At 32.7% G+C, this 12048-nt stretch overlaps 1 protein-coding gene across 4 annotated transcripts in view; it reads right to left on the bottom strand.

The window, feature by feature from the left end:
- Positions 1-1047: 1047 nt before the first annotated feature.
- KIF27 (kinesin family member 27) overlaps positions 1048-12048 on the bottom strand; it is a 68343-nt gene continuing 57342 nt past the window's right edge. For all 4 annotated transcript variants that reach the window (XM_039875666.1, XM_039875665.1, XM_039875668.1 and 1 more), the window contains 3 exons: positions 11046-11244; positions 8932-9096; positions 1048-4377 (listed from right to left, as the gene is read on the bottom strand). In XM_039875666.1, the coding sequence (XP_039731600.1) occupies positions 3893-4377; positions 8932-9096; positions 11046-11244 (849 nt within the window). In that variant the 3' untranslated portion in view covers positions 1048-3892. The remainder of the gene's footprint in view (positions 4378-8931; positions 9097-11045; positions 11245-12048) is intronic.

Below are 12048 nucleotides of genomic sequence, written 5' to 3'. Positions count from 1 at the left end.
ATAGAGATAACTAATTCAGTAGATGTGTGTGTGAGAATTTGCCAGTAGAACATAATACCTAAGTCTAAGTCAATATATTTGGGTTCGGTTAAGTTACACTGCTAACATTTCATATAGTGGCAATTGTTAATTTATTGTGGAAATCCCTAGAAAATATAAAAAGAGAAAAGAACTATGTAGAATATCAAAAGCCAGTATCATAACATCAAGTTTTCTTGAGCTTTCTAGAACTTTTCGTTCTAATTACCTCCACGTTGGGATGAACATGAAGGCCGTTATAAAAATCAAACACCATTCCAATATGTGGTACCATGTATGAACTGCATTCCAAGAGCAAGGAATGGAAGTAGTCACCCCTAGAACCAAGAATAAGGGGTGCATTGTTTGTAGAGAATTTAAAAGCAATAAAACTTATGAAAAATCATCTGCTTTTTATTTTCAGCATGAAGGTAAACAATGACAGTGATAGAATACTCCTCTCCATTGGGCAGATTCTCCTACCTCACCCTTTTAACACTACTGCCCATGTTAGCTCAAAAATACTACATATCCAATGCATTTGAAATATTTATTGTAGAAGGATCTCATTTCCACCTTTATTTTCAATTTTTTAAAGTATAAATGTTTTACAGTATAAATGTGTTAATGAAAGAATGTGTTAATGAAAGCAGCTCATAGCCTGTTATAACTTTAAATGTAAAATATACATAATGAATATTTTTTAAAATTCCAGTGAAATTCATAGAGGACTTGTGGACATGAGCTTACAGATATTGTAGTCATTGAGCTTTCATATGTTGATAATCCAGTGTTTTAAAAAGTCACAAGTATGTTACTAAAGAAATAACTGAAAGAGCAAAACATGTCACATTTGCATTTAATGCATGAGAATTTATGTTGACTATAGAACCAAACTCCTACTAAGGATTTAATTCCTTAGCAATTCATTCTAAAACTTAGCATTAGACCTTTATATGTATATATACATATATATATATACATGCATATATACATATATAAATATGTATAGATAAAAGAAACCCATTCTTAAATAAGGATTTATCACTTTATTGACTTGGACTAATAGAAACAAGCCAATTGCTAGTGGCAATAAAGTCCACATTATTGAAGATCATAGGTATATTAGCTAATTCCTTGGACCCTGATTTCATGAGGATATGAAGAACTGAGGGACTAAAAAAACAAACAAAACAAAAAATGAACAAAAAACATTAGCAAAAGAAAACAAGCATTAAAGCACAAAAGCACCTTCATTGATACTCTCACTGCCTATAGTTGCCCATATTTATAGCATTCTGCAATACTATTATCTATAATACTCCGGAGTTAGGGAAGGAATTAGTACTTTTTGGAGGCAAACATGTTTCTTTTCAAATGCTCTGTTATGGTGGGGGGAAAAAAAAGCCATAATGAACAGAAAAAGAAAACCACAAACAATTTTATAAACATGCAAAAAGGTAATGACAAAATGTTCAGACTAAGGAAAGCATGTGAAACAATAAAATTTATTAGTAGTATATGTAAAAAATAATTTTACTTGCCTTGGAGAGATGACTTAATTTTTCTTTCTTTTGTGAGGACACTGACTAGAATGAGAAGAGGTTCACTTCCAGAATATATTATTCATATGTTATTTATATGTGTTTGTATATGTATATGAACCCTATCATAGATATAAAGGATATATGTATAACCAGAAGGAAGAAAAAAAACTGTATCTTTGTTATTTAGAAGTCAGTTCACATTTGCATTATCAAATCTAATCACTGTTGGTTTGATAGAAATTTTTTAACTTTTTTAGTGAGTTGGCTTTCAGAAAATGTGTTTATATTTTCACAGGTAAAATAAATATATGTCAATTTCCTGGACAAGCAGGATTCCAGTGTCAGAATATATTCTTACATCAATTATTTCTAAATCATTTCTTAATCTTATAAAGAATTTACAGCTAGGACCTTCATTAATAAATATGTATTTATTAATAAATAAATAATTGCTATGCTTTGTTAAGGCACTGGCCTTTGGCCAGTATATATTTATAAACACATTATATATGATATACATTAAATATATATCATACAAACCAAGACAAAAAGAGGAAACTTGCTTAAAACCAAGATCTGACTTGAAATAGCCCCTGATAAAAATAAAATATCCACTGTAGTTTGTAAATTCATTGTGTGAAGAAATTTCTCAGTATCGATGTTATAAATTATGGTTCAGTTCCCAGATGGATACATAGAATTCTATTTAACCCATAATTTAAATGAATTTTAGTACCATGCTTACAAGATATAGAAACTATTCATCAATTTAGAAGTTTGTTTTGGTTTGGTTTTCTTTTCCTATAGGAACTGGTTTTTAGCAGTGGGACCAAGGAACCCTACTCCCTAAGAGCTAGAAACTACAAAAAGAAAATATTAGGCTTTGAGCACAGGGTGACAGTCTGGGTCTTAGGTAAGATGGTCAGGGTCAACAGCAACAGATAAAAGGACAAAAGAAAAAATTAGTAGTAGCATCAAATAAGAAAATAACGGGAGTCAGCAAGGAAATAGGTGACTAATTGAGTAGGCATCCATAAGTCAGGGTGGTTTTGCTACTAGCCCCACCCAAACATTAATTAATTTAAGAAATAACTTTATTTAACAAGTGAAAGTTTGGAAAAGTAACAAAAATAACAAGTAAAAAAAAAATACAAAATAGCTCCAGTCATCATAGGCGATGTTTTTTCTGATTGACAAATATGATGCAAAAGTACAAACTGTGTGCAGGGCAAATCGATGTTTAGTTCTTAATTTCAAATGAAGTTTATATTATATAATAATGTTTAGATCAAAAGATACTGAAGAAAAATTTTCATTTACATATTTACAGCCCCAATATAGTCTGGCCTGCCTGTGTGCAAAGCCTGACTAAGCAGGTTGTAGAGAAAAATCTCAGATTAAGCCCATCAGATTATGAGCTAAAGCTCCACTGGCTAGATGTCAAGCTTTACAGGTGTACTCCATGGGACCATATATCTTTTCCTTGAAATGGTAAAATGCTTTAGTTTTATTCTATTATTGTTTCCCCGTTCCATAGAATTATATTCCTTTCTTCCATTTTTAGTAGCATAGAGATATGTTGAAGGCAGGACAGGAGAGAGATGAAAATTTATATTCTACAATATCAGCAAACTAATAATATAATATTCTAAAAACAATTCCAGAAAAAGAACACAGGCCATGTTTAAAATATCAAGATCACCAACTTCTGTAGGCTCTGAGGACCATAAATTAACCTTAATCCATAAACCTGGCCAGTTAGTTGCCTTAGCCCAGAGACTGCATTTTGACACAATTTTTCAGCTGTACCAAAACATATGCAGGAGGTGACTCTCCCTCTGATATAAGCAATATTTAACTGAATCTTTTAAAAATAATATATACTTGTATTTAAGAATAACTTATAAGATATAATTATTGCATCATAACATACTATAAAATATACTTTATAATATGCTTTTATATTAAATAATAATATATATTTGATGGATATTTAGTTTATTATTCTACTGTTAGTCTTGTTCTTCAAATATGCCTGGAAAAGAATTTTGGGAAAATTTATAAGTGGAAATTTTTAAATGTTAAAACTATCAAGTATAGTATAGTATTGGAAAATGTGTTTGGTTATTATGGAAATGCAAATTAAAACTCCCCAAATGTACTAGAGAAGATATACACATCTAAAATGTACGAAAGGATGGGGGATTTCTTTCTCCACTTCTTCCTTTATCTTGAGGGAAGAACTAGTGAGCTTAAGCTTTAATTTTTAACAGGTTAGAAAAAGGAATCTTACACATTGCTAAATTAAAAGTTTCATGAGTAACTATCTAAGTTTTTAAGTCACTCTGTTTTCTAGCTACTTCAATGGAATCAGCAGCCATAGATCCAACCCCAACTCCAAGACTGGAACGTCGTAATGAGAGTTCCACGGCAGAAATCTGACGTAACTCTTTGCGACACAACTTTACAGGTGTGACACCATGAATCTGTCCCACATTTCCCACTGGCTGAATTTGGGGTGATGTGCAACTGTGAGTTTTTGTAATCTGATTTTCATCTGCTTCTGTTTTATCCTCATTGCTTAACAAATGCCCACTAGTGGGTGCTAAAGAGCTATAAATTGGAGGTAATTCTGGGCCATCTTCCCAGAGCTTCTGAGGATTTCGTTGTGTTCTTAAGCTACTTGCTGAACTGTTTAATTCTCTTTCTTTTCCACTTAACTTCATACTTTCAGTTTTAGATGCCCATTTTAATTCTTCTGAAACCGTGCCTGCTTCTTCTGGGTTCAGGACTCCATCTCCAACATAATGATCTAAAAATAATCCAAAAAGAAAAAAAAAATTAGAGATTTCCTCAAAAGCAGGTATTTTAATCATGATATCCTAACATAACTATATTATCACTCAATATAAATTGTCTTTCTGCTTTGTTAAATGACTTCTTTTAGACAGAAGTATGAATATGAATTGTTCTTATTTTACTTAGAAGAATCTTGCATGGGAATAACTAAGAACTTCTCATTGCTGGAACAAAGTTGAAAAATATTCTTGTAGTGATTTTTGTACTCCCTGGAAACACAGGAGTGCTTTAGGCCTCTCTGGTGCCCTTCCACACCTGCCCTCCACTGGGCTTGCCACTGGTGAATTACTTTCCAAATCCAAAGCCAGCACTGGAAAATATTTGCTCTGCCCATATCTCCAATGACTCTTCTGGGATTTGGCATTATATGTGTGAAAAACTAGTCTTTGTAGGCACTCCTAGCATGATAGCAGGGTTCTGCTCTCTGAATGTACTCTGGATTCCACCGTCAAAATGGAGATGGGAGCATAATAGCCCTTCAGTGGGAGACACTCTGCTGGAACAAGCTTGAGGTCCTTAAATCATAGAATCATCTAATAGAAAAGGCAAAAACTTGCTTTAGGGAAGTCCATACAGGTACTGGACCTAATATAGTGAAAAATGCCAACTTTAACATATGTTGAAACATGATTGATAATATACTTCTGGTCCTACAAATACCAAGTTTAAAAACATAAGTTGCACAGTGGCAGCTCCCAAGCGAAATCTGGCCCACAGACAGGTTTTACTTAGCCTGGTTTTACTTACATAAAATAATACATGGCCCGAAATTTAAAAATTGGAAAGTTTCATATAAAAATATAGTCTTCCAACATTACTAGAAAAAATGAGAACTGACCATTTCCGCCTGGCAACAGCAGCTGGAGCAGAGTTGTCCCTGCCCATTGAGATGACTAGGCTCTGCTCCTCACTGTGGCTTCCCTGGCTCTTGCAGGCATTTTAGTTTGTGGCCCCTGCTTTAACACATAATTGATGTTCTAGTTTTTAAAATTCTCTCACAAACGAAAAACCTGAACCAGCAAATGACATGGATCCTCACACAGAACTAGTGGCTCCTCACAAAGCTGACCATAGACAGTGGCTCCCAAACTGCTGCTCATTACACCAAGAAGCTTTAAAAAATCCTGATGCCCAGGGAGCAATGTCTGGAGGAGGGAGCCAGGCATCTTATTTTTTAAAGATCATATGTGAAAGAGCACAGATGGGCTCATTGGACTGGCTCACACCCAAGCCCACTTGGATTCTTCACAATACAAATACCTCTGCATTTCCTTTTCCAGAATTTTACCATTAGGGAACAAACTGGAGAAAGATTAATTCACCCGAGGTCACACTACTAATAAAAGAAGTCAGGATTCCAACCTAGATCTTCTGACTCTAGTATACTCACACAGAATTTTATAGTGGTTTAAAAAGATACAAGGATAGAGTTTTAAATACTTAAGTGCATAAACTGTGTGTTCATAGAAACTGATTTTATCCTCAAAAAATATGTTAGAAAACAGACACACTGTAACAGAGGCATGACCAAGAAGTGACCAACATATATTAGTCAAAAGATTAATTTTTCTACATATGAAAATGCTAACAACACTCAAAGAATATAAATACAAGTCTGGTAGGCAGACAATGAAAAGACTACTATCAAAAACCAATTAACTGAATATCAAGACAGTTATATATTAACTAGGATACTATTAAGCATATAATACTTTTCAGGAAACTCAATTCAAAATATTTAAATTTCTATAGTTTATAAGTCAAACAAATTCTTGTTTCATGTCATATTAGAGTAACATTTTGAGATATAATACAAGCTATATCCCCAATATGATTCCAACTAATCTTTTTTAAAGCATGGGGAAAATATTGAAAAGAATTATAACAAATGTTAATACTTATGAGTGGGATTATAGGTGATATTTCTTCTACATTTTCAAAATTTTCTAAATATACATTACTTTTTATAGCCCCAAAATAAAAGTATTTAAGATGTTTTTAGGTGGAATACAAATTAGCTGAAATAATCAAGACTATTATCAAGGCTAGACTTCCCAAGTAAGTTGCTAAAATGGATGTAATTATCACTTTATACATCTCCAAGATTATTTAACTTTCTTAGAGAGCTTTTCGTGTTTCCTTAAAGAGCAGGATGAGAATCCAGGTTTCTTAAATATGTACACCACCACACCACACTGTCATTTTAAGAGATGTCTAGAAGACTCTGTAGTATAAACACGGGCCATTTAAACACTAGATATCTAATTTCAGATATCTCAGATTTGAAAGTGGGTTTCTTTAAGCTAAAATGGAAATGAAAAGAAAATGTTCTGTTTCCTACTTAATACCTCTGCATTACTACATTGAAAATCAGAAAGTTTAGTCTCTTGGCTGGATTTGTATATTTTTATCTCTATCCTAAGACAACTTTTATCATAGAATATTGGACCAGGAGTCAAAGACGAAGGACCTCAGACCATGTTCTTTTATTTACTCTTATTTTTATTAAATGTATTGGGGTGATGTTGGTTAAAAATATCATATAGGTTGCAAGTGTACGATTCAGTAATACATCATCTGTATATTGCATTGTGTGTTCACCTCCCAAAGTCAAATCTCCTTCCATCACCATCTTTGACCCCCTTTACCCTTATCTCCCTCCTCCCTGACTCCTTTCCCTCTGGTAACCACCAAACTGTTGTCTGTGTATATGAGTTTTTGTTTGTCTTGTTCATTTGTTGCTTTCAGTTTTATAGCCCACATATTAGTAAAATGCTTAGCATAATAATCTCGAGATCTATTCATGTTGTCACAAATGGCAGTATTTCATCTTTTCTTATGGCTGAGTAATATTCCATTGTATATATGTACTACATCTTCTTTATCCAGTCATCTATCGAAGAACACTTTGGCTGTTTCCATGTCTTGGCCACTGTGAATAATGCTACAATGAACGTTGGGGTGCATGTATCTTTACGAATAAATGTTTTCAAACTTTTGGGTATGTACCCAGAAGAGGAATTGCTGTAATTCTAGTCTTAATTTTTAAGGAACCTCCAAACTGTTTTCCATAGTGACTATACAAATTTACATTCTCACCAGCAGTGTATGAGGGTTTCTTTTTCCCCACAACCTCTCTAATTCTTGATAGCCATTCTAGCAGGTGTAAGGTGGTATCTCACTGTGATTTTGATTTTCATTTCCCTAATAGCTAGTGAAATTGAGCATCTTTTCACTTGTCTGTTGGCTATTTGTGTGTCTTCTTGGGAGAAGTGTCTGGTCAGGTCCTCTGCCCATTTTTTAATTGGATTATTTTTCGTTGTTGAGTTGTATGAGTTCTTTTTATATTTTGGATATTAGGCCCTTATTGGGGGCATTATTTGCAAATGTCTTCTTCTATTCAGAAGGTTACCTCTTTGTTTTGCTGACGGTTTCTTTTGCTGTGCAAAAGCTTTTTAGACCATGTTCTAATTACTGTTCTGTTCATGAGTCACTTGACTTCTCTAAATTTCAATTTCTTCATCTAAACATGGGATTAGCAGACACTGGCCTACCTTGAGTTTGATGGTTAAATGGAACTACTTGTGAAAATGTCTATTAATTATAAATATCATAAGAATAAGGTAGCATTAGAACTACTTTTCTAAGTTTAAAAATTTTTAATTATGTTAATTCTGCGTACTTTATATATTCAGTATATATCTCTTCATTACACATACATATAAATTTTCACTGGTCTCTTTACAATACTGTTGTACCTTAAGCAGTTTTCTCTACCAATACAAAATAGCTGTGTTCTAAAAGGCTGTAAAGTCAAAGTCTCATAAGCCATACTTAAATTATTAGAAGAATATTTTCTCTAAAGGATAGCTAATTCTTTTATAAAATGTAGAAAATATTTAGAAATATTTATTCCTCTCTAATTGGTGGGCCTAAAGAGGGTATATTTTAATTATGGCACTTTTTACTTTTGCAAAGTATTTTGTCACAATTTGGCATTTAGGAAAGTGTTACTTCTACATATCTACATATAATTAGGCAAGAAAACATCTTTTGTCTTAACAATGGGTTTTATTATATTTTTGAATTTCCAGAGGTCATGATATGAAAAAGACCTGAGTGATCTTAGAAATACATACAATATTATTTTATCTCTACTTTTACTATACTCCATTTATTTTACACGTTTTTTGTGATAATCAGAAAGCTTAATTTTCTATAGGATAGGAAAAACACAGCTATCTTAGATTAGAGGGTCAAGCCCATGGCACATGGCAGGCAATCAATGTGTAGTTTCCTTCACACATATACATTTGTTCATTCACTTCTATGGTTCTGTCTTATACGTAGACTAGATAACTATTGTTGTTTACTGAGACAAATAGAAGATAAAATCTAATCCTAAATAACCAAATCAATTGGGAAAGGCTAAACTACAAATCAGGAAAGACTTCATCAAATACTAGAGAAACAGTGTTAGCATGACAAGTAGCACTAAATATCTTACGTTCAGATGGTACTAGTTGCCTTCGAATTGCTTCCCCTAACAGTTCCTTAAGTTTCTTCTTAAGATCTCTGCTAGTTTTCTTATAGAAATAAAGATCTTTTTCCAGCTGTTGGATTTTATCTTCATATGTCTTTAAAGTTTCCACGATGCCTTCCCCATCTTGCTCTATAAAACAAAAATTTACATTTAAAATCAGTTTAAAAGAAATAATTGAAAATTATGTTCTAACATAGACCTCAGACTATGTTTAAAGGGTCAGAAGTACGTTATATGTACCTGTTACCTGAATGGATTTGTTTTCAGCTAAAATTTGGATTCTTCTACTTGTAAAAATTTTCAAAGTAGGATCGATCCCTTAGTCACCTTCTCTACCTTACCCCCTACTGACTACTACATCGTTATGATTCACAAGCACTTTCTGAGTAACTACTAACTAGATTTATCCTTAAAACAGCAGAAGTAAAGTGTTTTCTATAAAAAGTTCACATTTGGAACTCTGTCCATCAGCTGAATCAGTATCTTAAAGTTTATATAAGGAACAGTGGGTATATGAAAAGTCATTTGAAGAAATATAAAACCAAAAAAATTCCCCCCAAAACAAAACCTGTCATATGAGGCTAGAAAGATTAAATTACAAAGAATACCACAAAAAAAAAAAAAAAAGGAGCAAAGGGGAAATAGCGTAAGTAAAGTTCTAATTTATGCTACAACATAACTTAAAGCTTCTAATTAATATTTATGATTGTCTAAAACTGCCTATATTGGGCTATATTCTAGAACCAGCAAAACCTAGTAACCTTCAGAAAATAAGTACTTTCAGACCTACTGTTTCCTATTGATAAATTTATAAATTTGTCCTACTGGTTTGTAATTTTTGTTATAATTGGCTATTTTATAAAATTTGATCTAAGTATACTAATATATTTAAAATTAGCCCATCATCTTGTTAAAAAAAACACTTCAAATTAAACATCATAAATCAGAATCCCCATCAAGGATATCAAATAAATCAACTTAATTTTATATCCTATATTTAGTTAAAATTAGAAAATTCACAAGCTAATATTTTTAGTTAGAACTTTGTTATGAAAAATTTGTCCCAGCTTTAGAAATGATTTTTAAAATGTTCTCATTTCGTTATAGTATGGGCTTTTCTGGCACAATGAAAGTCACTTGAAAAAATACCCTAATAATTCTATTAAAATATTGCTTTTAGAGACTTAAGGCAAAACTAAAATAAGGTAAGCAGAGCATGTTTGATGAAATGATGTATGTAATCTTGTCATTGGGCAACTAGATGCTAATTAACTGGTTATAGAATTAACTTATAGAATTGCCTCAACACTCAAATTCATATGTTTTCCAATTTTCTGCTTACTCAGGTTGCTACTTCCGTATCTCTTTTAACCCATTTCCAGCTATACAGTCATGAGAATCAAGACTAAGCAGCTAAGCAGCCTGTATTGAAGCATTAACAGTATTGGCTGGCAGTGATTTTGTTGCCATAGCAACTGTTTGTATACTAGCCATATGCCCAGGTTAAGAGACCACTGACTGCTATGACAGCTCTTTCCACACCAAAGTCATGGTTGAACTACTGTGCACTGATAACAGTATGTGCCCATTAATGATAGATTAATTTTGACCTAAGATATAATATTAATGCATAAAAGTTACAATCTACTGAAAAATTATAATAAGAAATAGAACTAGAAATCTGATAGATCTTATCACTTTAATTTTATGAAGGGAAAGTAATTTAAATAGCAAGGTACTATGTCCTTATGAGATAGAAACTTTTCAACTGTATACAACAAAGCCAGAAGTCACCCCACATCTCTACATAAAAACTAGGCCAACAACAAACTAATGGGATTTACAGCAGCCCCTTTTATGGCACTGGGAACAAGCAGAAGAGGTGACATTTCAAGCATGAATAGCCTTAATCAAAGTCAACTATCCCAATTTGTGGTAACCAAAACATGTAAAGCACAAAAATACGTAGAAATAGTAACTATATATGGTGGGCTTTTAAGTGATCAAATTCTGTCTGATCTTCCTTCCCAAATCCCCTTCCTACACATCATCTATAAAATTGACAATAGGGCAGGTACCTTGGAAATGATGTAATAGTAACTGCATTTTTTGCTCATGTTCCTTTTGCTGGAGGGTCAGTCTTCGGTCACATTGCAATTTCAGATGCTCCAGTGCAGATTCTAACTCACGAACCACATTATCCCGTTCCAGAATCTTCATTTTAATTTCTTTATTCTGTAACTGTAGTTTCCGTTCAGCTTCTCGCAAATTAACCACCTGGCAAATACATTTTTTGACCTTTTCAGAGTGTCTTAGATAGCCTAATATGGATATATCTACTTCTGTTAGGCTACATGAAATGAACTTCCTTAACCACCAAGGTATAACTAGGCAAATGCTTTGTAACATACCTACAAAATAACTTAATAGCCTTTGAATTTGTTGGGATTCTGAATTGGTAATAATTCATTTTAAATACAATGTTGCTCTACTAAACATCCCTCCATCATTTCTTGGTCTCTGTGGTTTACATTAATAATTCTATAACTCTATTTCTCTAATATAAGATAAGGAGGAGCTAAAATGGATATTATAAATAAGTGACAGAATTTTTAAAACTATAAATACAGAGATTGGTTTTAGATTATATATTTCATTTAGTCCATTTGGTTGTTCTCTGAACTGATCTGAAGTAAAAATACTTCAGACAATGTTTGTGTCACAGAGCTTGTTAATAATGTAATAACCTTTTTTTTTTTTAGAAAAATACTCATTTCTACAAATAGTTTTCAGGATCAGAAAATCCACTGACCTGGACCTCGGTACTTGGGGTTAAGAACCTTTGATCTAAGAGCACCACAAAAGAGTTATCTATACCAAAGCCTCAGACAGTATTCGACTATTTTTCTGCCCTCCACACACCCAACAATAGAATGTACTCTCATCAGTAATAGTAGCTTACTACCAACAGTAATTAACCAAGAAGAGTGTTGTATATAACATTTTCATTAATTTTCATCTTTATTTCACTTCTCTAACAGAATGTTTTATTTTTCATTAATTTTCTGATATTCCCTAGAA

This window comes from Pteropus medius, unplaced genomic scaffold (assembly GCF_902729225.1).
Source record: "Pteropus medius unplaced genomic scaffold, Ma_sr-lr_union100, whole genome shotgun sequence".
NCBI classification, from domain to species: domain Eukaryota; kingdom Metazoa; phylum Chordata; class Mammalia; order Chiroptera; family Pteropodidae; genus Pteropus; species Pteropus medius.
This window is presented reverse-complemented; position numbering and strand designations above follow the sequence as displayed.